Below are 26492 nucleotides of genomic sequence, written 5' to 3' on the forward strand. Positions count from 1 at the left end.
GCTTATGTAACAGTAATGGTTTTAGTTTGTTTAAGTTATAACTCAAAGAGCCTGAGAAAGTTGAACTCACTTTATGCTGGAACCATACCCCTGAATACAGCACTGGATAAAGAGTTTCATCTAGCCTATCCAAAACACAAGAACGCATCACAGACATCAGACACTATGCTGTGTCTACACTACCCACAGTCCATGCTAGTTATGAGAGAAACTTTGGATCACAAAAAGAATGGCTTTTTGAAAAGTAACCTATGTTTTGATTGAACAGTTAATATAAAGTTATATTGGTGGTGGTGTCTGATACGATCTGTCCTAATCCAGACTTTATGGCAAGATAGGAATTAATATTAATTTTTAATGAAGACAGTTCATCTCTAGTTCAACCTCCAGATGTAATGAATAGAGATCAGGCTGACTGATTTAGGGAATGCATTCAGATATTATCTACAGAAGTCGTATGGCAGGGTTTGTGTAACAGAGAGAGCAGTGTGAGTTATCTATCTATCTCTTTATTATATGATATAAAGATATATACACACATGGGATTATTTCAATGCAGAATGTGAGCCAGCCCTTAAAAGCAGTAGTCTACAGCCACTGGGCCGTGAAGAAACAATTTGGTTCTGCAAAAGATAAACAAAAAACATAAATATCTGTCTGTCTGTCTATGTTGCACCTTTCCCCCCTCCTGTCACGCCCACAACCAGTGTTCTGCAGCCAACATAACTTTATTTAGAAAGTTAACAAGGATACAGCTGGTAAAGTATGCAGCCTGGATAATTATAGGCCCATAGCATTAGCCAGCATACTGTCAACAGTTTTAGAAAGAATGCTGCTGGATAGATTACATGAGTTTATTAACTTCACAGATATCCAGTTTGGTTTTAAAGCTTAACATGGCACTGATATTGTCATGTTTCTGTGGCTGTGTCTCAATTCAGGGGCTGCATCCTTCAAAGGGCGCATTTGAAGGCCAATTACATCACAACACCACGCGAAGGCCGTCCCAATTCGAAGGCTCCTTCAAATGCACCCCACAAATGCAGCCTTCTTTTCCCTCATTTTGGAGGACACACCGCTACTATCCTTCGCGGCCTCCCATATCCCAAGATTCTTTGCGCGCCCGAAAAAGAAGAAAGAAAGAAAGAAAATGGCGACATCAACTGGTGTAGATCGTCACTTTCGCGGGCCTGGGCGGCAAAAATCGTGATGTAAGGGTAGGGGCGGGAACATCTGGTGACGCAACCAGGAAATGCTCCGAAGGCTAGACCATCCCATTTAACAACGGTGGACGCAGCTTTTAAAGGTACCACCGAAGGACTCAGTTCCGGTGTCGGGGGTCCTGGCCTTCTCCACTCCAGTTCCGGTGTCGGGGGTCCTGGCCTTCTCCACTCCAGTTCCGGTGTCAGGGGTCCTGGCCTTCTTCACTCCAGGTCCCCTGTCGGGGGTCCCGACCAACACAACATCAGCCAGTGGTTCCCATGCGTTGGCATCGGGTGTCATGGCCAACGCCACTCCAGTTCTGGCGTCGGGGGTGCCGGCTGACGTCACTCCAGTTCCTGCATCGGGGGTCCTGGCTGCCATCCTCCTCCGCCTCAAAAGGGCTTCTGCCCTTGGTCACGACCTGCTGGTCGCCCCAGGGTCTGGATCTGTCCCTCCCCCCAACCTCCTGGTCACCCCCAGAGGCCGGGTCAATGCCTTGGGCTATTTGTTGTGTTCCTCAAGCCGTTTGTGGTGTTTCAGGATGCATTGTCTGCTAGGGGCGCCACTTCCATCTGGGAGTGCTGTTGCCATGAGGGGGTGTACTTGGTCCACGACAGTGTTTGGATGGGTGCTGTGTGTCAAGTGGCATCCGGATGGATGCCAGGACCAAGTTTCCCAGGAGAACATTGCATTGTAACAAGATGACAGTGACTGTTGTGGCTGATCGATGTTTAGCACCTATATAAGCAAGGTTACAAAGTGGTTCACATAAAATACAGGTTAAAATGAGCTTCACAGAATACATAAGAATAAAACAATTTAACAACACGGGCCAACATACTTGCAAATAAGAACAGATTAAAAGTAAAACAAACTAGCATAGAATCAGCCATCATAAAGGCTTTCCTATAAAAAATAAGTCTTAAGCAATGACATAACTAAACAGGTATTTTTTTGCCTGTCTAATAGCGTTGGACATGGAATTCCAGAGCCTTGGAGCTCTGATGGCAAAAGCCTGGTCGCGCTTGGCACCAGCCTTGACCTAGGTACATCTGGCAAGGGTAGGTTAGATGATCCTGGGTTGCCATTTTGAGCATTGGGAGTCAGTAGTTCTGTAATGTAACTGGGAGCCAGACCATGTAAAACGTATCAAATTATTAAGAATCTTAAAATCAATCCTACATTTAACTGGGATTCAATGAAAAGAGGAAAGAATAACTGTAATGTGGGGCCTACGATTAGGCAGCAGCATTCTGCACTAGCTGAAGTTGAGCCGCAGAGGATTGACTGCGGCATGTGAAGAGTGCATTAAAGTGGTCAAGACGTGAAAAGACAGGCATGAATAAGTCTTTCTAAGTTGGGAAAGACAGCTGATTTAATTTCATGAATATTTCTTGGATGCCAGGATTTTGTGAGATTATTGATATGTGGTTCAAACTTCAGTTGGGAATCAAATACGACACCAAGATTTCTGGCTGTAGATTTCGTATTTGTTTCTACGGTTAATTTGCTGGCTACATGTTCAGGGCTGAAAATGATTACTTCTGTCTATCCGGCCTAGAGGACAGGTACATTTGCGTGTTGTCAGCGTAGCAGTGATAACAGACCCCTTTAAAGTGACTAAAAATGTTTCCTAATGGGAGTATATATAGAGAAAACAAAATCAGACCTAGAAAAGATCCCTATAGCAAACCACATATCAGTGAAGCTGAGGATGAAACATAATTAGCAAATGAAACTGAAAATTCTGTTTGACAGATATGACTCAAACCATTTAGGAGCCATTCAAAGCTACACACTGGGATCTATTTATAAGATAATTATGGTCAATAGTGTCAATTAATGGTTGTCAATAGAAACTGAGGAACATGTTGGTTACAGGTGATTAGATCAGATAAGTAGTTGTCCTGCAGAAGGTCCCTCTTGTGAAAATAGTGAACATGCAATTTGGTCTTTCTCCACTACCTTTCTGCTCTACTGCATTATCTTTAAAGAATCTGTAGGCTGTCATTAGTCCAAGGAGAGGTGACTTTGATCTAAATTTAATCGGAGCCATGGCATCTAAGGTAGTTTGACAAAGATTATTAAAGCTAGTGAGTACATCATTGGTTTGAGATAATTTAGCTGGAGTGAGATGTAATAGGCCATGAGCAAAATTTGTGGAAAATCTGGAAGCACCATGTTCGTTTAGAATATGGGAGCGTATATCACTGACAAGGCGTTTGTGCGCAGTATGGAGCACAGTGTCAAACTTGACACAAATGAGATCTGAGATAAAAACATTTTCCAAAGCCATAGAATTGAAGCTCAACCCCAGGGTAAAAACTTAATCTAAGGCCACGGTTATCAGTTGGCTGTGCTTAGTACAGAGTATTTCCGGCAGCTGTGTGGGAGGGAGGTCAGCTTGCACCTGGTGACTGGAAATGACTGAGCCTTGTTGGTTTTCTGGACATGTAGCAAAGGATAGTCAGACTTCATGAACGTTAATAATTGTACAAAACATGTTGCTTGTTGAAATATGTTTACCCAGTTTGCGGGGATGGGTGCCATCTCTCATATAAAAAGATGGGCGATTCCAGAAGAGGACTGTATAGGCTGTGCAGGCAGACTGTGTCCAGGTGGAGAGAAGACTCTGGCTAATACCACCAACTCCTTTGCCGATTGGGGGAATGGGGCTACACACAAAAGACATCAGGGAACACAGACTAAATTGCCTGATTAACAAACAAGACACAGGTGAACACAGAAAAGGGGGGGGGGGGAATCACACAATGGGAGGAACTGAAAAGCAACACGTTCACAATTTCAAAATAAAGCAGGAAATAACAGAGTCACAAAACCATAATCATGACTGTCCTGGAGGAACATCAGGACCAAAAGGACAATTGACACCTCCCCAGGATGGAGATGAGGTCTGTTCTCCAGTTGAATGAATCAGACCTCATCTTGAATTGGTACTGACTGTTTGTTTAATGGCTTATGTGTACTAGAAAATAATAGTGAGGTAAAAACACAGAAAAGTCAGTTTTATGTTATGACAGCAAAATGTTCCAACATAATTCTTGATGATTTTTGTTATGGTGAGTAAACACAAATTCACAAATTCAAAGAAAGTGCCGACATGTCATATGAACATAGTATATATTTGAATCAGGACAGAGAACTCCATAAAGAGGCGGTCCTGTCTGCTCGTGAACGAGCAGGATCCTCTTTTTTGTTGCTGTCTGGTGAGTTAGAGAGGGGGGAGGGGATTGCTAACTGCAACACAGACAGGAAGTTAGCTAAAACCACAGAAACACAGAAAGCTTGATGCTTTGGTCCTCTGATGGTGTGGTCACTGGTGGGTCTGCTTAACTGTGCTTTGGATACCAACTGATCCAGTTTTTGTTTTGAGGTTTGCATTGGCCCCTGAGAAACCTTAAGTCAAGCCATGACTTGACAGTGATAAAGCCTCTCTTTGCTTAGAAAAACAATCTGGCTTCTGACACTTCCATTTACTTGCTCAAACATTGTGATTTATATATTTTCATATACTGTATATGTGTGTGTGTGTGTGTGTGTGTGTGTATACATATACTATTATTATATATTATATACTACATTATATTTTCTCTCCTCTCCTCCTCCTCCCTTGCCAAGAAAATAAAAATAGCCTAAAATTCTGAATTGAGATGTAATCCTAAATGGTTGTATTGACCCAGCACTTCCCACTTCTCTTCACCTTGCCTCACCCTTTCTACATGAATGGACATCCATTGTTGTTTCTCACCATAAAGATTTTATGTATCCTACAACTTCAGAGATAAATAAATGGCAAAAAAAAATTGACGGGTAATTTAAGGTTCAATATAGGCTGTTGTGGATAACCACAATCCCTGACTGCTATAGTCCTGGGCCTCATGATTCAGGTAATTTGCAAAATGATTTGAATGAAGTAACTGTGAAAATACCCTCAGGGGTTTATAGTGATGGGCAGACTATACCCAAGGTCTGAAGCTTGAGTCACTCTTGTGAAGTGCACTGTTTCGATACATTGTGTCACAGCTCAATATATAATCCAAGAAGACAACTCCCCAGTCAACAAGTCCATGTTGTCATTTGTAGCATTCTCACCACATATATGAAATATTATTTAACACTCGTTAAAAGGGGCACCACCCTCATTGATTAATTAGACGATTGAATAATTATTCAGAAGGAAAATTAATCCCAGGGTTATATCGGAAAGTTTTAAATTCTGATTACATTGATTTACGTCTGCGTTACAAAAAAACCCCAACACAAATACAATTACTTAGTACGAGATGTTGATTGATGTTCGTTGAACTTAGGGGCGTGGATGATGAACATATTTTCAAGAATGAGCAGCATGACATGAATGAATGGTTAAATTATTCAACAAACTATTGCTGACAGAATGAATGAATGTTATCAAAAATGATTAAAATACACAAAAAACAGAATATATATATTAAAGATGAATGAAATGAAAACATTTAATTTATTATACTATTTTAATCCCACAAGGGGAAATTCTTTTTATCACTCACATTACACATGCATGCACACACACATACAGTGTATAGAGGAGAATGAGAGAAAGGGCTGCCACATGCAATGCCGCCCAACGAGCAGTGTTAGGGGTCAGTGCCTTGCTCAAGGGCACCTTGGCAATGCCCAGGATGTGCACTAGTATTCTCCATTACTAGTCGAAATCATACTTTTTTGGTCTAAGTGGGACTTGAACCGGCCACCTTTAATTCCCAAAGCCAAGTCCATACGGACTGAGCTATTGCCACTCAGTCCTCATTAGCTCTGCTTCAACTCTCAGACACAACACATGAAGATGGTTATTTCCTACTTTTCTGTGGTGATGAATGGACTGATGATGAGGCAAAGTTCAGTATGGCAAGCAGACTTGGCGATCATCAGGAGCCACGGTGACAGCCAGATGATAACATTAGGTTCAGTGAAGGAGCTGGTCTCACTTATTTAGGGTGATGAATCCAGCTTCAGACAAAGCCTTACCGGGGGCCACAAAGGAGACACCTCATGTGTTCTCCGGTCATGTTGCCTTCAGTGCTGCAGAGTTGGGATGCACAAAGCCAAAAACGTTAACTACATAAAAAGGAGGATTACAAAATTTATGATTATTCATATAGCAAATAGCGTGCTTTGCTTGTGGCTTTTAGGAATCTTTGCAGGCTTTTGCAGGGGGGCTTCAGCACAGAGATTAATATGATTAATTTGACTGAATAATATTCAGCATCATTTTTTGGACCAATCATAGATGAGCCAACAATATTTACATTCAACACCAATAGCCTGCCACAGGAATAGACGTCTAGCTGTACTTGCAAACAAGTGCAAAAGAATGACTTTGAGAGATTTGGTTAATTGAAAGAAAAAATATCAAAATTAGCCTTTTGTGCTGCTACTTTGTTTGTGTTTGTTCTTTGGTGTTTGCTCTTCTTGGATTCAGTTGGATTCTTGGTTTTTGGTTATTTTAGCTTTAGTATTAAACGCTCACCTTTTGTTTCTCATATCCTACCAGTCTGCCGTGAGTTTAGAGTGGGGATATTTATTTGATGTACTTGAGAGGTTTGGGTTAGGGGCAGGGTTTCTTAAGTGAGTTCGACTGCTTTACAACTCCCCAGAGGCCTATGTCATCACCAATGGTAAGCAATCATTGCCTTTCCCATTACGTAGGGGTACGAGGCATGGCTGCCTTCTATCTCCCCTGCTCTTCGCACTAGTGCTTGAGCCACTGGCTGAGACCATTAGGCGTCACAAGATGTGCCTGGTATTACAGTCGGGGGAACTGCTCACAAAATTGCACTTTATGTGGTTGACTTGCTGTTTTTAACAAAACCTATAATATCTTCTATCTATAATATTCTTCCTGTTATTCATGAATCCCATCCTCTAGCCAGTGCCGGCTAAGATGTTCAGGTCACTGCTGCCCTCTGCAGTGCAGGTCAGGGCTGACCCAGTTATTTAAGGCCGGTGTAACTAACACTGATTAGCTACATTTTCCTGATTTATGTTTGTAATTGTATGGAAGCTAGCTGAGTTGATTACAAAGTCTGCTCTACAGCATAAGAGTTTGACTGAACACCAAACAGCTTCTTGCACTAGTGAAGGAGTGAACAGGCTGAATGGATCTCCTGGACGATAATTTTGATGTGAAAGAAAGAAAAACTGGATGAACGGTGCCTTCAAGGTGCAGGACACAAATGCAGTCACACAGGTTGTGAAGCTACAGCTGTTATTGAGTGTGAGTGTTAAAGGAACTTGGGGCATCTCTCTCAGTCCTTATGCGCAGCGCTCCTCTCCACCTCTCACTCCGCTCACTCAGGTTCACTAGGCCCCTCCCCTCCCCTCCCCTCCCCTCCTCTCCTCTCCCCTCCTCTCCCCTCCCCTCCCCTCCTCTCCTCTCCTCTCCCCTCCTCTCCCCTCCCCTCCTCTCCTCTCCCCTCCCCTCCCCTCCCCTCCCCTCCCCTCCCCTCCCCTCCTCTCCTCTCCTCTCCCCTCCTCTCCCCTCCCCTCCTCTCCCCTCCCCTCCCCTCCTCTCCCCTCCCCTCCCCTCCCCTCCCCCTCCCCTCCTGCGCTGCCTGCCAGAGCAGAGACAGACTGGCGAGATGGCAGAGAGGAAGAGGAGTTATTTCACTGTTTCAGACAGAGAAACTGCTACCTGTGACATATGCAGGAAAGCAATACTTGTATAAGCATTTAAAAGCAGCACACCCAAAAGTTAACACTGAGGTGCAAAGCAAATGGAGGGAGGAGGAGGAGGGAGCTCCCCAAACCTGAACCAGACCCCTGGCACAGAGACAGATGTCACTGACAGAGGCCTTTCAACAAAAACCTCAACAATATCCAGGTAGCAATTTCTAGTTGTGAAAGTTATTTCCTGCGTCCTCACTCACCTTCTCTGCTGCAGAAACCCTCATACATGCATTTGTCACATCCAGACTGGACTACTGTAACAGCATCCTCCATGGCTCACCATCTAAACTTCTCAAAAAACTTCAATACATCCAGAACTCAGCCGCACGCCTGCTCACCAACACCCGCTCCAGAGACCACATCACCCCCGTCCTCCGTGACCTGCACTGGCTGCCCATCACTCACCGCATACAGTTCAAAATCATCCTCCTCACTCACAAAGCACTTAATAACCTAGCCCCCCCTTACCTCACAGACCTGCTTCATAACCACACCCCCTCCCGCGACCTCCGCTCATCCGAAGGAAACATCCTCTCCCCACCCACACAGACCAAGCATCGAACCTGGGGAGACAGAGCCTTCTCCATCGCTGCCCCCTCCCTCTGGAACTCACTCCCCAAACCCCTCCGTACCTGCACACACCTCCCAACATTCAAAACCATGCTCAAAACGCACCTTTTTAAATTAGCTTTTAATATATAATCTTGATGTGCTTGTTTTATCCTGTTTTCTGTGTTTTATACTGTCTTTTACTGTTTTTAACTGTATATTTTATGATTTTCAAAGTGTAAAGTGTCTTTGAGCATTTGTAAAAGCGCTTATAAATAAAATGTATTATTATTATTATTATTTATTTTCAGCATTAATTAATATTGTTTTTCAAAGTGTAATTGGTGGTCAGAGATGTAATTTTAGCAGAGCGATTAAACTATTATCATATATTAAGACAGTTGAAATAAATCTTAATTGTTTTACTGGAACTCAAAAATATATACTTATATTAAGATATATAGCCTACCTCAAACCTGAAGTATGAATATGGCAGAATATAATAACCCTTTTGTGTATCTGCTGAAGGAACATTAGTATTCCTATTTAGGCTACATGCAGATTTTCAAGTAAAAAGTATCGATATCGGCAATACTGGCCCTGTAATTACTTGGTATTGGATCGATACCAAAATTTGCAGTATCGCCCACCCCTAGCGGGCAGACCCCACGACAGCCGTTGTGGCCGTTAGGGGAACTGCAGCCATCAGCCAAGCCGGCGAGGGAGCGCGCATGAACTCTTCACAGCAGTGCAGCTGATGCCTTATCCCCTACACACACAAAGCAGCCGGCTCGCTGTGTGTGTGTGTGACAAACTGTTAGCCTGTTGCTACATCCAGCTGCTAACGTCACCTCCCGTATAACAGGTTGGGCTTTCGGTCCCATATATAAAGGGACATATTTCTAACTATTCGGTTTCAGACTAAAGGACCGTGGAAAATGCGCAGTCTGTAACTATTCAGTGTTACACAGCGGTGGACTAAGTTACATGTTGGAGCTAATGCTACTTTGCATGTTAGGTCACTCTGAGTCCTCTGTGATCTCATATGATTTTCAAATCAAGCTCTAAACATGACCTGTAATGTTTTCTTACCTGGTTACTAGGAAATGAGCCATGTCAGCATCTGTTTTCAGTCCCAATTCAAGTTGAAGATGCCTCCATTAGTTGAACGCATATCCGATGTGTATTCGGGTGCCAGCCCGGCTTTGGTTATAATTTCGTTTCGACTCACGACGTGCCGCTGATAAAACCTTAGTTTTCTTCTTAGTATGACTTTTTAATGGACTTTGTGTGGCGGTGGGTCGATTGCTGGCCGTAGCAGAATCCATCACTACCCAAACACTAGTTTGGGTCCACCGCGCTTGTCTTCTTCCCGTATCCAAGGACGTGCATTCAGCGTTATCGGACGTCACGTCCGCAGGACTGCGCGGGAAATTCGGACCACGAATTGCAGATCATTATGCAGCACACAGCCTGTTCAAGGCAATGGAGAGATAACGTGGGTGGGCTCATTCTTTTTGGCTTTGAACGCTTCATCACCCATTAGCACTAAAAAACTTAAAATGCTTGTTTATTTTTTTCACAAATCCTGCCCCATGTCCCTTTAAGTGTAAACTTATGACAGTTTAAACAGTAAGTAGGATGTGAACTCTTTCGGCTAAACAAAGTGCTCATTTTTCCCTTGCTGTAACTCATTTGTCCGTTTATAAGGTAAAAATCTATGTAGCATAATAAAACGGCTGCGCCATAATTCCTAGCTGTTGCTTGTGTTTTATTTATTATAGTGATAGTTTTCCATAATGTTGTCAACCCTATTTGTGTCAGTACAGTTAGAATTAAATATTCAAAGCCTTCAAAATGCCTACAAAGTTGAAACAACTCCTCTCAAAAATGTTTAGAATGGATAAATAAAGAGAATATCATAAAGCTTTATATAATAGATATAATATAATTGTTATATAATAAAACCTTGGATACAAATCTTTTTGTAATCTATGATTGGCCTTGATAAATACTCTTTCTTCTGCATTAGGCCTGTATGGTTAATCTAGAACAGGATTAATAATTGTTTTTTTCCAACAAGACCTGAAATTTTGCATTAAGCATAAAACAGTAGCGATAAAAAGCCAGCTAGTGTAAAATAACATGATGGTTTTCCTCCCGTCCTCCCCAATTTTTAGACTCACCAGCTGCCACAACTGCGTGTACCACAAGACTAGAGTCATGATTCCACCGGGAACACCAATTACCACATGCCTGGTTGAATCTGGGAGTTAAGGCCAGTTTTTAACATCAAGCCATCAGGTTTCTCAGCTCATTCACCCAAATATTCTACATCACATATATGTATCTGCTTACCTGCGGTCTGCAAAAATGCACTTAAACCACGACTGCTACCCTTGTGAGAGAACTGATGTATCCAGTACTTAGACTACCAGATGAAGGTTGGATGACCAAAATTTGGCTGTCATAAAAACTTTCATTTTGAACCCTATAAGAGTGTCACTTGGACATGAATAGTGAACGTTGGAAAGATGTATAAAGAGGATGTCAAAAAAAACAGTGGAAGTCTTTTCAACGTCTTCAAAGATTTGTTGAATTTACGTTTTTTGGATATGTTTCTGCTCAGTGGGTTTGCGTAGTGTGCATTTATGGCACCTGACACTGTAAAAAAAAGAAGAAGAAGAGAATAAATAATAATCAGTAATCATAATGTGAAAACCATTTAGTCCAGTTATCTGAACCACTCATGTGGAAATACGTATTGCATGTGTGTTTGTGTTTTATAGATAAAAAGGTTTTGTTTTTAGGTGTAGGGGTTACCACTAGGCCTTATGGCTGTACAGCTACTAACAGGCTGTCTATACAGAAATGTCTTGGATGTAAACACAAGAAAAGAACAAGTCTTACCAGAGATCCAGGTGAGCTTTGTAATACCCATACACATCCATTCTGGTTCTCATTTAAGTTAACAAATAGAAGCAGGGACTAAACCAAATACGTTAGGGATGAGGGTTATCATACAGTCCATCATGGTCTCAATGAAAAGATGCTCTTTGCATTCATCTGCAGCACAACACTGAAGAACAACTACTTTAATATGTTGTACATGTAATAACGTGAAACTTATCACGTTCGTACAATAAAGTTTTCACGTTATAGTGTTTTGTTGTTTTTCTTTTCTTGTCTGGCAGCAAAACGCTTCCGTACCTTCAGCCCAGTGTTGTCTGCATTTCCACAATGGAATCATAAAACAACAAGACTTCCTCTTCCATTCATTTATTGTATGCTTTCTTCTGTGACTCCATGTTCATGTGTTGAATGGTAAACCTGATACGTCAGCCCCACCTCCAAAGTTTGAATTTTGAATAGCAGGGACTTTCAGGGGGGGAAAAAATGAATGTCTTCAGAACTTAATTTAGAGATCAGTCCCTGCAGCAGAAACACAGTGAGTCTTCCAAAGGTCCTCATCCTGAGGGAAAGTCCCTGTTTTGGAAACACAGCAGAATCTCTACCTCTCTCTCACCTTGCATCTGCCCACAGGTGGGCTCAAATTACGTAAGACCTGCCCCACTGAGAGTGCCAACTAATCAAACATGTCAAATGACAACCTTTGATCATAGATGAAGTGAGAAGTTAATTTAAAGAGAGACATCAGAATATCCCCCCTCAATTTTCAGACTCTAGAGTCTAGTTTTATTATCTCGCTAAGATGTCTCTGAACAGTGTCCTCTTACTGTCGAACCACTACATTCTTTCTATGGCAACGGCAGTGCATAATATATTATGCTACATTGTAGTTTATTTGACCGTCATTTTTTTGGCTATATTCATGAAACACGTACTGCCTATGGCAGAAATACTGTCATCATCATTGGAGAAGAAAGTGGGTGTTTTGGATTGAGAGCAGTGGACTTTGAGACCATCACAGCCCACAGCGTCTTTGGACCATCCAACCTGACCAACTGGACCGCCCAAGGGAGGGAGACAGTCAGAATAAGAGTCATGCAAATCTTTATTTAAGGCTGCTCATGGCTAATGTCTGGTCACAAAATGGGACTCAGGCTGGCCAAACAACATGAAATCAGTGACTGTTGTTCCCACAGAGACCTGTCTCCACCACAGCATCTTGGATCAAGCTGTTGCACTTGATGGGCGGACCGTGTTCTGAGCCGATAGAGCCAAGACTACAGCTGGACGAGGAGCGGCGGACTCCAGCTCCTAGCAGCTGCAGCCAATGTTTATAACATCGATGTTTGGTGCTCATCACCATCTTGTTGCTGCTGCTTACATACACCCTGACACAGATTCAAAAGATGCACTTTTTGTTCATGTAAATTTGTATATATAATATATATAAATAACTGTGCTATAAGTGCTATATTGTCGGCAACTGGACTTGTTTCAGTTTCTTGAAGATGTTTCACCATGGTAGAATTACCATGACCTGGATGACTGAGAACCTTCATCAACATGTATATATGTTCTGTAATTTATGTAGCATGGAGTTATCAATGCTGAAAAAAACAAGCCCTACCTGTACCTGCTCGGGGGGGAATATGTAAATTATACAACTATAATACTATATGTATATTACTATATGTAATTAAACACACTAGATTTTGACGTATCAGGTTCAGCATGATTCTAACTAATTCTTACTGAAGACAAACACATACTAGAAAAGTACTAGAAATTATAACTGTTTCTGTTTGAGTACCATTTATATGGAAAGCATGAAAGCAAGCATTTTCACCATGTTTTATGCTGTGTTGAGATACTTGTGTATTTGAATGTTTGAAGAGCCCTTGACTTGATTGAGTCTTCCACTTGGTGGTCATGGTCATTTTTAAAACATCATACACTTAACTAACACACCTCGATCAACAGATTCTTTTAATAAATAATATCATCATGAAAAACAAAAGCAGACCATAAATGATTTGTGTACATCTGAACAATATATGTTTATCTTTTTTTTATCAGTACAGAATTAATTGAACCAATGGAGTAGGCAGCAGCATGTTATACAAAGCCAGATGATGCAATGTGATTAGCAGAGCAGTTGGGCCGTTCAAGTCCAGACTACAAGGTGATTGGTTGAAGAGAGGCGGTTGGAGGAATGGGTGGAGTGAAGGGTCCTAGTCCATGAACCCCCCGTACCTCTTCTGTAGCTCACTGCCATTCTCCCAAGCCCGTTTCAAAACCCCCCCACTCTTGCTGCTGTCCACCAACCACTCAGGCCGGCCCACGCGCCTCATGAAGCCACCATAGCGCTTCTTGAGCCCACGCCCTAACACTGCTTCCAACAGGTCACCCTGCACCACCCCTTCTTCAGCCCGACGCATGAAGCCTCCATACCTCTTAACTGCCTCACTTCCCTGACCATCCCCCTCACCACCATGCTCGGACACTGCATTGAGAATCTTTAGGATCTCCAGACGAGCGTTTTCTTCCTCATCCTGGTTCCCAGGATCCTCAAGTGCTCCCTCTGGAGAAGAGGAACGGCGAGACATGAAACCACCGTAGCGCTTCATAAAGCCGCCGTACTTCTTGGCCAGCTGGTGTTCTGGAGATGTTGCGTCGTTATTATCGGCCATGATTCCACCCACCGCTTCCTGTTCTTGTTGTTGATGGGAGTCAGCAGTCAGAGGATTGTGGTTCTCCTCCTCCAATAGTAAGTCCTGGCACAGGCGCAGCTTCTGGCTGTCCAAACCACCCTCACACTCAAGTGAGCATGTCTGTAAAAGTCAGAGTAATGAGTATTACTTCTCATAATGAATTGTATCAATGCAGTGTCTGCTAAATAAAACATGGCATGGTTCTATTGAATATATCAGTACCCGAATCATATGGGTTAATCAGGGAAAGAATCTTTTTTAAATTCTCTACATCAAATAACCCTCAAACTGCTGCTTAAACACTTTGTGAACTGTCGTGTGAGTCCCTTAGTTATGTAGAGGCCTATGAGCAGATATTAAAGGAACTAAACATTTGTTGTCTTTCTGTCTTCCCTGAAGGAAAAGCTTGTGTTATGAACTGCGGGTCAGGACTCATAAATATGTCAGCATTTAGCAGGAACAACGGGTCTAATGAAGAAACACTGCTGAGCAGGAAATGTAGGATACATTTTGTTTTACAACATTTTGTTTTGTTTGTTGGCCTCTGCTGCTTCTTACTTTATGTTAAGGTCCTTGTAATAAGCATTAGTTAACAGGTATTAAGTCCTGGAAGCATTTTATAAGGACATCCTGTGTTGTCCTTATAAAATGCTTCCTAACAACAGCAAGACTTAGTAGGTAGCAGTAGGTAAGCCTTTACGGTTACCAATCTGTGACATTTTAATTAATGTGGACTCTATTGCTGCACCTCTACTTGGGTAAGCTATAATATAAAGTATTACCTGATGTGGGTAATGGATTCACATTCTTTAAAGCAGAATTTCAAAGTAAATTCTGGATCCAGCTTTGAGTTTTGGATTATGCGTTTGAAAAAACAAGCAATTTTGTCATGGGCAAATCAGTTTAGATTATTTTTTACCAATTCACCATGAAACGCCACTTTACAGATTTATTATTCAAGATGTTAAATAATTAATGCTTGGTGGTCGCTCACCTCAAAATAACAAAGAAAAGAAGATGAGGGCTGAAACAAAAAAAATTAAAAAATATATAAATTATAAAAAAAGGGCCACACTCTGTAGCTCCCTCAAGTGCACTTTATTAGCACATCCAATGGATTTTAAATTGCACTTAAGGGAGCGACAGTGTGCCGACTTTCTTTTAATGTTTTTCAGCGATTAAATAACCAAAAACACAAGAACTGAATGCATTTAAGGCAATATAAAATTAGTTTATGTAAATGTTGTGCTTTTTTGACTCTCCCACCACCTTGTCACCTGGATCACAGAAAAAATGAACAGTTCTTACTAACTTTATGGTGATAGGACAGCCGTCTGAGGCTATTGTCTCTTATAGTCCTCAAATAGATAAGAAATTAAAATTTTGTTTTATCAATCCATCACTGTAGATGAAACATATTAAAACCTGACAATAAGACTGATGAATTGTTATAAAAATTCAAATGTAGACAGAAAGAAACACAAAGAAAGCTCTGCTATCTGAGATGTGGGACTCAAACATTGTGTTGATATCGAGAAATACAAACAAAGACTAGAGTAAAGAGAGAAGCAGTGAAGAGGGGGAGATTTAAAAGCTGGGTTGGGAGAATACAACAGCACATTTCATTCACGCTGTCTCCCACAGTCCCTTAACAACTTATAAAAACACAATTTCTCCCTAAAAACCCTTTGTAGCAGCCTGTTCCTCATATATTGACATAGTATCCTACTCATCTAATGGAAGCCTCTGCTATAAAAGCCCACTTATCCCAGTCATCCTTTAACTATGTGAGTCCATATAACACTGATGGCAGGAGTATAATCAGACTAAAGGCATCTGCTGAGCCCTGGGGGCTGCATACTGCCAGGATCACCTGCTCCCAACCCCACATGTGTCATTGGATTTCACTTATTCGAGCCATCAGACGTTACTGTTTGATTGTTCGGAGGAGGGATTCTTGCTGAGCTTTCAGTGCTGCCGGCTTATGAAGACAGATTTAATGAACAAGAAAATTGAATTGAGGACAAATTACTGCCTGAGGGGCCAGGAGGGGGGAAGGCAGCAGCACTCTCTGGTGGGCATTATAGGAAGTATGCAGCAAGTGATGATTGTGTAAAGAGCAAAAAGACACGACACAGCAAAAAGGAACAACCAAATGTGGACAGTTTTTGGATTTCAAGCTGAAAGAAAATATTCCATTTGGATTTCTAGTATTTCTAGTTATTTCTCTGGGTCTTTATAGTCATTTCCCTCCTACTGGCATTTATGGGTTTCTAAGTGGTATTGAAATGTTTGGGAATGGAAGCGACGAAAGAAAAATTGAGAAAGGGAAGGCTGTCATGGAAAGTAAAGAGAATGAGAAGGGAAGAGGAAAGAAGAATGGAGGAAAGGAAAGGCCTCATAAAAAAACACTGGCATTACTGGAACAATATCACCATGATCGTAGTCCTCGACAGGCTGAAAGGTTTCAAATGGGAGAAGAGGACAGGTGATGAAAGGGAGAGGAGGAACTAAAGCAGAGAGGGAGAGGAATACAGAGAAATGAAGTAAAGGAGAACGCTCAGAAAAAAAGATCCTACCAAAGGCGAAGAGTGAACTACTGTAGAGAAACCTCCCTATTTAGCACACGGACCATATAAGGCCACTTACATATTGAGTCAAATAAAAAAAACTACATCAAAATGTTTGTTCTGTGACATTGTTTGTTACATGAGACTTTTTATTGAAAGCCAATCAGATTTGTTGATATTGAGTTAACAAAGCACATCTGTGTGACAAACCTGCTGATCCCTGAAGAAGAAAACACTGTGGTGTGTTTGTTTCCCTCAGAGGATTTGTAAAGTACTCTATTATCAAAATGTAAGTGATTGTTGTGAAAGAGACATATTACAGTATGACTTAATAATAAATCAAATGAAAACAAAAGCTGTATCAATACAGTAGCTGCATAGCATAGTTCATTGTATTGACATAAAGCATGATAAGTATGTATAGTTTACATTTTTGAATGCAGTTTATATTATTATATTGTTAATCAGTCAATAAGTCTATCTTAATTTCTTAATTATCATTTTACCTGGTGGGACACTACCAAAAAAAACCTCACACTGTATGTGGTGTAAACGAGTACGCGACTTGATGTCGCTGTGTTGCTGTTGTTCCTGGAACATCATAATTAATGTTGCTGCAGAGCCGTCATATAAACTGACCTGCTGCATGTTTGTAATGTCACAGCTGAGTGACTCTGTGAAAAAAAGACTGGAAGAAGACAGACGGGCCACATGTTTCAAAACACGTTTAACGTTAATCAGCGTCAGAAAACTGAAAAGAAACAGAAAATAATAAGTGAAAAGTATAATAATGTGTTCCAAATAGGATACAAACCTCCACCTCCTGAGTGAGAGTCCTGTGTGGAGCTCACTCAGCCATGACCGCGAGCTCTCTTTCAATGCTGGTTCGTACGTTGAAACAATGTCGCTCCGAGAAACATTAGTTCTGAATTCTGACTGTCGTGGCAAAGCTATGACATCACAATAGTTAATGATGGTCCTGGAACAACATTAATTATGATGTTTTTGGAGCAATACCAATGCTGCACGATCAAATACAGCTAATTACTTCTCTGCATGATCAATTTATACTTCTCATGTTACGTTGGTGCATTTTATAGATTCATTTCATATTGTTGTTGTTTAATGTCATGTGCATAGACTAAAATATTTTGTCTCTAAACAATAAACTCACTGATGTTTCCTAAAGCCCATCTGCTCCAATTATGCCACTTCACTGTGTTTCAAGGGGGATTTTATCCATTTTGACCTTTGAACCATTTTCCTTCATATTTTTGATGATGAACTGGCTCCATGATTCAGATCATTAATTCTCATGTTTAAATGTCAGTGATACTGTGTGGGTCAATTCATTCTGGATGGCCCTGTATCCGAATATATTCAATGTTTGCTTGCCTAAATGAGATAAAAATTAAAAAATTTAATGAAGTTACTGAAATTGATGCAACCTTACTATCCTTAGAACATTAGAATTGAAAAGGCAAACTGTTTTTCCTTCAGTCAGTCTGTCTTCAGAAGCCTTCATAAAAACATTTGCACCTTAAACCAGCTGGCTGGACCAGAAAATGTGGACAATTGGCATATGTCAAATGTGCCAATTTTCAAATGGCAACACCAGCGAGATACAGACAAAATGACAATACATATTGAAAAAAGAAGTGTTGAAGAGTCATTACCACTGTAGTCCTGATTCTGTTCCCACATAGTTTTTTGGCTGCATTTCAAAGCAGACAAGTTGTAAGTAGGGCTGGGTAATATATCAACATCATATCGTTATGGGAATAGGAGGCGAGATGTATATCGTCTGAGATGTTGGATATGGTTATATGGTGATATGGTCTTTTCCTGCTTTTAAAGGCTCATTACAGTAAAGTGATGTCATTTTCTGAACGTACCGACCTGTTCTAATACTTGTCTTTACACATGTAGTCATTATATTCACATTACTGATGATTATTCTGAAAATCTCATTGTGTTTATATTTTGTTAAAGTATAGTAAAATGGTATAGTAAAGCAATGTAGTATAGTATAGTAATATTGTCACAGTATTGATATCGAGATATTTATTCAAAAATAATTTGATATTTTGTCGCCCAGTCCTAATGAAGTGCTTTTGAGGAGATTTAAAAAATATACAGATATATATCATGTATCACCATATAAAGCCTCGAAAATATTGCAGTATTATTTTAAGGCCATGTTGCCCAGCAAATAAGCTGGTCACAATTATTTCAAATGCATTTGAAATAAGTTTGTGTTACAATCTTTAAATATATGTTTGATTTATTTATCAACAAATCATAACGTGGGCTTATTTGGACCACCTATGGTCTTAAAGGTCTCCATTAAGCCCCTGCTATACTTTTGATATTTTCACAAATTAAACAATAACCTAGAAATTGGTATACATTAATTATTGACACTTCAAATGAGAGAATGTACTTAGATGTTTTTATTGTAAATGTTCTCACTTTAAATGACTTTATGTTCTCAGCTTGTATTTGTCAGGACTACATTGTTTAGAAAACTACGGGACAGTATCATCATAATTTCTGTCATCTAATAACTGAGGACATAAAGATGAAATAGGAAAAGAGGAGCGGTGGGGAATGAAAGAGGGAAAGAGGTAAGGAATGGGAGGCACAGAGAGAACAGAGAACAGAACAGGGACGGAGAGGAATTTCAGAAAAAAACAGATCAGGAGTGAAACAATAAAATTGCAGAGGGCATGAAGAGGAAAGGAGAACGTTTCAAGAAAATACAGCCCTTTTTTTTTTTTTAAAAACTCTTCTAAAATTCTACCTGTCTGTTGTTGAATATATCTTAATGGCAGAATATAAAAAGGAGCGGTCCAGTGATAAATTTAAGAGCTACCTATACTGTACGACTTCAAGAAACCACACTGCTGTGTCTGGTACCCGCTCTGGGTTAGTCTGAATACATTTTACCTTTGGTGAGACACCAGACTGTCTCTGCAACTTTTACTGATTTTAATTGATCATTCATATATAAATAATGATATATATTATAAAATAATCATTTAACTTAATAGCAATAATTAAATATAGTGACATTACCAGGGAGGAGAAACCAGACTGCTGTCCCAGCAGACGGTACACACACAGTGCACACTCCTTTCTGCAGTCTGTTCCAACAACCAGCGACACACACATGCCCAGAACCAACATCCACACGCAGCTGCTGTGTGCAGCGGCAGCCATGGACTGAAGACAGAAGAGGACAAAACACAGCAACATCAGTCACCAAAAGTTCAGCGCAGATCATTAACAATTACTTCACTTTTGAATCATGATCGCTAAAAAAATCTGACGATAAAATGAATCTTTTCTCAAAGGTGACAACCTTTAAGTAGAGATTTCTACCACTGGGTCTTTAATATTCCCACTGTATCTATTAACTCTCCTACTAAGTCTGCTTCTTCCACTGCCACCAGCCGCACACTAATGCTCATCATGCTTAATATTAAGGTAACAGGTTTTTCTCACATCAACCATGTTAACACATTTGAACATATGAATGTAGACCATGTCATGAAGTTCCCTGAGTGTCTGCTGTGGTCCGGCTGTTGCGGGCTGCCTGCAGTGAGGAGGAGCAGCAGAGGTCACAGTCCAGCTCTTTTCTTACCTCTGTCTTATCTGAAACGCTACTGAAGCCGGGGGATGCTGTCCTCGTGCCCGCGTGCCCTCGGGAGTGCTGGCGGAGTGGGAAACTGTTGAGTGGCGCGAGACTGCGCACCCGATGTCTCTGCGAGCGGCTACCTGTGTGGCACTGGAGGGGTCACACACACACTAACGCACACACACGCGCTTTCTCTCCTCTGTGTGTCGTCTGTCTGACACCGGTCACTGGAGGAGTCCACTCAGAGCGCTGCCTCTGCGGCTCGAGGCTCCGCGGCTTGTTTAAGTAGTTTGTGAGGCTTACGTCACCGAGGATAATGGGGAGGGGGTGCAGGGCATAAAAGCGTGATAATGTGACGTGACAGCCTCCCCCTTCCCTGTACCCGACACACACACACACACACACGCACACACACACACACACACTTATTTTATGTCACGCATTGACTGGTCATCTAATTTATTGTTCCTCAGAAACTGGAAACTCTGAGTGACAAATGTCTTTAATATAAGTATTAATTAACGCATACAAGCTTTGAATGTGAATACGGATGCAGCAGGGCCAGTAGGAAGCCTGCAGGGTTTGTTGCATGCTGCTGTATGGATTATTCTTTTATGGGAAATCCAATAAGCTCCAGTCACTGCTTTACTGACCACATCTAGCTACTCATAATGTTTTACTCTTATGATTTTCAGTTTGATGTCTGATCACAGATGGGAAAATATTCCATGAGTAATATTATTCCACTCCACGCTCTGTAAACCTGCCCTGCTATGTACAGCATATAAACCTTTGGTGGCAGTCCTTATGTCTGTAACATGATTGCTATGAGAGGAAATGTTCAACACTGGGGTTTAAAATGCTTTAAAATGTTGTGTGGCCAGTAAAGGTCACATTTATACAAAAATCCAATCGATATAACACCAAAATCCACATTTTACAAAGTTGAATGTAGGTGAGAACATTTTCAGTCAAAATTTTCATTTTCTATGGGCTTAATTTCTTCCGTTAACACAAAGAAAAATGGGATCACAAATATCCAATAAAACTTACTATCATGCCAGAAAAGGAGAAAGAGCTACAGTGTGAAATTATTGGCACTTTTTGTTTTGCACGTGTTATTTTTGTTTTGCACTTTCAGTTACTCGGTTTGTCTGAGCTTGATTTTAAGGCGGGCTGCAGGGATTCTGTGTGCTGCTCTTCCATTGGTCCAGTAATGCAGAGCTTAAACTACTAGTCCTGATTTTCCACTGGCTGACATTTTTGGAGATCACAAATAAAAGCCCCATATCAATGTCAAATCAAACAAATGATCAATTCTATGTTCTATGTTCAAAATGTAATTATGTTCATTATTCCTATCAATATCCTTTGTCAGAACCCACTGATGCATCAAAAACCTTTTGAAACATCCACTGTTGTCTTCTCTGTAGCTTTACAGTGCCTATAAAAAGGATTCACCCCTTGGATGTTTTCCTCTTTTATTGGTTTTATAAATGAATCAGGATCAATATAATGTGGCTTCTTTTGACAAAAAAATGTACAGAAAACATTTTTAATGTCAACATTAAGACATAATTCTACAAAATAATGTCAATTAATAAAAAATCTAGAATGTAAAATACGTTATTGCATAAGTATTCAGTGTGTGTGGACTGATTTCAATCAGGACAATCTGGACACTGCAGACTGTAGTTACTTACTCCATTCTGTTTAACAGAACTACTCAAGCTCTGTCAGGTTGCACGGGGATTGGGCGTGAACAGCCCACAAATTGTCCATTTGATTGAGGTCTGGGCTTTGACTCAGAACTACAGAACCTTCACCTTGTTGTCTGTGTAGCTTTGGCTGTTTGCTTCAGGTCATTGTCTTGCTTGAAAATAAATCTTCTCCCAAGCCGTAGTTCTCTTGCAGACTGAATCAGGCTGAGAAGCATTGCCACATGCTGCCACCACCATGCTTCATAGTGGGGATGATGTGTTTGTGGTGATGTGCAGTTTTTTGGTGTCCGCCAAACAAAGCATCAAGTCTGACGGCCAAAAAGCTCCATTTTGGTCTCATCAGCCCAAAAAACATTCTTCCAGTTGACCTTGGAGTCTCCCCTGCCTTTGGATGAACTCTAGTTGAGATTTAATGAGCTTTCTTCAACAGTGGCTTTCTCTTTGCCACTCTCCCATAAAGCTTTGACTGGTGACTTGTTGTATGCAGGCAGAGTCTCTCCCATCTCAGCTGCTGAAGCTTTTAACTGCTTCAGAGTAATCATAGGTGTCTTGGTGGCTTCCATGTCTTAATGATAGATTTAACTGAACTTCGGGGGATGTTAAGTGACTTGGAAATGTTTTGGTATCCATCCCCTGAGTTTGAATTTTTCAATAACCTTCTCATGGAGTTTGTTGGAGTGTTCTTTTGTCTTCATAGTGTAATTGTAGCCAGTAGTACTGATTAACCAGTGACTGGACCTTCAGACACATTGTCTTTATACTACAATCACTTGAGACGTATTCACTTGCACTCCAGTGATCTCAATTTTACTAACCGTGACACTACTCGCACCAACTGGATGGACCTCTGTTGAACTAGGTCAGTCACTTTGAAGGGGGTGAATACTTATCCAATCATTTATTTTACATTATATTTTTTAGTTAATTGACATTACTTTGTAGAAATCTGTTTTCACTTCGACATTAAAGAGCTTTTTTGTATTTTTTTGTCAGAAAAGCCTAATTATATCAACCATGATTTAATTTGTAGAAGCAGTTAAAGGGGAAAACACCCAAGGGGGTAAATACTTTGTATAGTATTGGAAGTAAAAGCAGCTGGCTGTGAAATATCACAGAAAACCTGGTAAGTATAGAAATGACTTTCTCCTTAATGTAGTAATTTGAAAGGGAGTTAACTGAAGGTTGAAGATAAATGTATTTGCCATTTTTTAAACAAGGCTTTAAAAAACATAATAATATGAAAGTCCTGGAGTCCTGCTACATTTATTTTATGGAGTGTTGCGTGTTGTTGTTGAGGATGAGTTCAGGAGTCTCACAATCTGAGGAGTGGAGCTGCTCTGTAGTTGGGTGGTACAGCAGCAGATACTTCTGTATCTGTTGTCAGATGGCAGCAGGGTGAACAGACTGTGGCTGGATGGGTGTTGTCTTTTAGTATCGTTGGGCTCTGTGCAGACGTCTCACTTCACTGATGTCACTGATGCTCTGTAGATGGTACCAGTGATGTTCTGGTGGTTTTAATCACTCGCTGTAGAGTCTTCCTGTCCTGGGCCGTGATGAACCATGCCAGTTTGTAATGTTTCCAGTCAGGATGCTTTCTATTGCTCCTCTGTAAATGTGGACCAGAATCTGGCTCAGCAGTTTCCGAAGGAAGTTGAGCCTCTTCTGTGCTTCTTCAACCAGGGTGGTGATGTGTAAGGTGTGAAGGTAAGGATAGAGTTGTGTCTGGTACAGATGAGCTGACATCAATAAATATGCTGAGGAACTCTGTGAATTTAAAATTAATGTAGGTACAAGGGATGCTTTTAATGCCAAAAGCCTATAGGTTTAACACTGTTAGACCACCATGTTTATAATCATTGTAAAGACATTTACATTAACATTTAGGGCATTTAGCAGACGCTTTTGTCCAAAGCGACTTACAGTAAGTACATTTGTCACAAGAAAGAAACCACGACATATCACCGTCGATAACATAGGAAAGAAAAGAGAGACAATTTTCAAGCCCTCATCTGAGCAAAGTAGCTGCTATTCAAGGATACCATAAGTACAAAAGTGCTATGATGAAAGTGCTAAGGGTACAAAACTACAAGTGTATATAAATGCAAGACAAGCTCTTGTCAGGCTCACCATTCCAAAAAAGTTTTTTTTTTTTTTTTTTTTAACTGCTATTTTTGTTCATAAAGGTTAAAAGAGTTATTCTCCAAACTTTTAATTTCCTATTAAGTTTGTAGCTTTCTATCAAAGTTTTCCCTTGTATTGTGCTCCATGTGTCTGGGGATTTATATACCTAACACATCTATTGGGCCATCGGTTGTTCATGAATCTATTTGTAGGAGGTGGTGCAACAACATTATTCTATCAGAGTACACATTCACACAAGCTTTTCTATATTTGTAACCTTGTCATCCTGTCTTAACTGCAATACAAGCAAAAATACCTATTTACCCCCAACTTTCTGCTGAATGAGTATCAACGACAAAATGAAAGCAATTATATAGTTTGACAGAATGACTGAAATAATGAATGAATTGCTCAGTTAAGGCTATATGAATTGATTAATTATATTCTAAATTGATACAAAATTTATAAAATTAACTCCAAGTAAAAAATATTCTTTTAGCTAAACAAATAATTAAACAAGCCATGTAAATTGGTTATTATAAAATTACAATTATGGAATAAATAATAATAATACACATAAAATCGCTAAGGAAATGTTTTACAAATTCAATTTTCTCAAAATATGTTTTAAAAGTTCAGTGATTGTCCAAGTGAAATCTGTTTTTATAACTTCAAAATATTGTATATATATTGTATATATATTGTATAAATATTGACATGCAGGTTTAGGGGCCATTTTCTCACAGATTCTGACTGACTACAATATATATATATATATATATATATATGGGGGGGGGGGGGGGGGCATCTATACTGGAATTATTAAGGTTTGCATAACGGGACTTTAACACTCAAGGTGATTTTTTGTCATTACACAACACAGGTTTTGCTTCTCCCCCCGTCACGATCACTCACACTCACAGGCGGTCACACTTCACAGTAGCCTAAAAATGAGCTTCCCCTCCTTGAAAGACCAGCAGCCGCCACTGCCTTACTAATATCCAGATGTGAATTCTTTGCAATAGACCTTTTTTACGGCAGCCATTTTGACTTGAGATAGTAGGACAAATACAGGTGTTACTAATGATACTAATTAAGGTTCTGTTCCATTTAGTGTAGCAGAGCTTTTCTAATGAGCCAACATGTGCAATAGCAACACCCTGACTCTGTTTGGCCTGAATGGAATGGAAACTTAATTAGTATCATTGGTAACACCTGTATTTGTCCTACTATCTCATGTCAAAATGGCTGCCGTGAAAAAGGTCTATAAACTCCTGAATTGAATTTTGCATTTCATTAGAACAAGAAATAATATTGGCCGTGAAGCTTGCACTGAGGAGATATACACTGTGTTATGTTCGTTAAAAATATATTCTCTATTCAAGTTTCCAGCATACAACAGTAATTTATGGGAGTAAGTGTTGGTTTCATGATGTGTTTGCATGATTGCCACTTGCTGGTTTCATCAGCTTTGACTAAATTTTATGGTTGCAGTAATTGGCCTGAACGGGAATTTTAACAGTCTGGTTCTAGATGATGAGCTCAAAACAGCATCACCAGTCATGAGTCTCTGTTGAACATTTTCTATCCCCATGCTCATTTCAATATAGATGCATGTGATCCACACTAATCACTTTCCCATCGCACTGCCTGCTACATGTAGGTACCAATACAATAATATCCCCATTTGGTGTTCATCCACAGAATGCATGTTCATTCAAACCACTGCAATATTAACAAACTTCTCTGAGATCCTTCACACACACATACACACACATACACAAACAGTGTTATTCCTTGCGTTCACTCTTATGCAACCCCCACTCCCCACCTTATCTCCCCTACACAGATAGCTGTTATCGGTGGTGCAGGTATAACAAAGACAAGGTTTTTAATTAAGAAAAGGCGTTCTGCTAACATCACCACAGCGCCTCACTGTTTGTTCCCAGCACTTATTTGTCAGGAACAATAAAGATTAACCTGCAATGTCAGTCATGAGCTGTTTTGTGTGTGTGTGTGTGTGTGTGTGTGTGTGTGTGTGTGTGTGTGTGTGTGTGCGTGCGTGCGTGTGTGCGTGTGTGTGTTTGTCAATGTGTGGCATGTTTGTCTATATGCTTACTTATGGTACATTTGAGAACAAAGACTAAACTAAAGCTCTAATTTTAAAGAGGCCATTGAGATGGGTAGGAAGTAAACTCAGTAACAGTAGCATTAGCCTGACTCTGGTTGTTAATAATTTGCAGTGTGGACTCAAACACAGACACAGACTTTGGAGTAAAGATTGCAGGTAGAATGAGCAGGGAAGGCTGAGGCACAGGGTGGTGAGGAGTGGCAGGAC

At 40.5% G+C, this 26492-nt stretch overlaps 1 protein-coding gene across 1 annotated transcript; it reads right to left on the bottom strand.

Annotated features, from left to right (window-relative positions):
• Positions 1-13359: 13359 nt before the first annotated feature.
• Positions 13360-20587, bottom strand: LOC311266769 (proenkephalin-A-like). The gene is made up of 3 exons (XM_084369303.1): positions 20319-20587; positions 19751-19897; positions 13360-14222 (listed from the first exon to the last, which is right to left on the bottom strand). The coding sequence occupies exons 2-3, from the start codon at positions 19892-19894 to the stop codon at positions 13623-13625; spliced, it is 744 nt and encodes a 247-aa protein (XP_084225429.1). The 5' UTR covers positions 19895-19897; positions 20319-20587; the 3' UTR covers positions 13360-13622.
• Positions 20588-26492: the final 5905 nt, after the last annotated feature.

Source organism: Pagrus pagrus (genome assembly GCF_965226575.1).
Source record: "Pagrus pagrus genome assembly, chromosome: 12".
Taxonomy (NCBI): Eukaryota; Metazoa; Chordata; class Actinopteri; order Spariformes; family Sparidae; genus Pagrus; species Pagrus pagrus.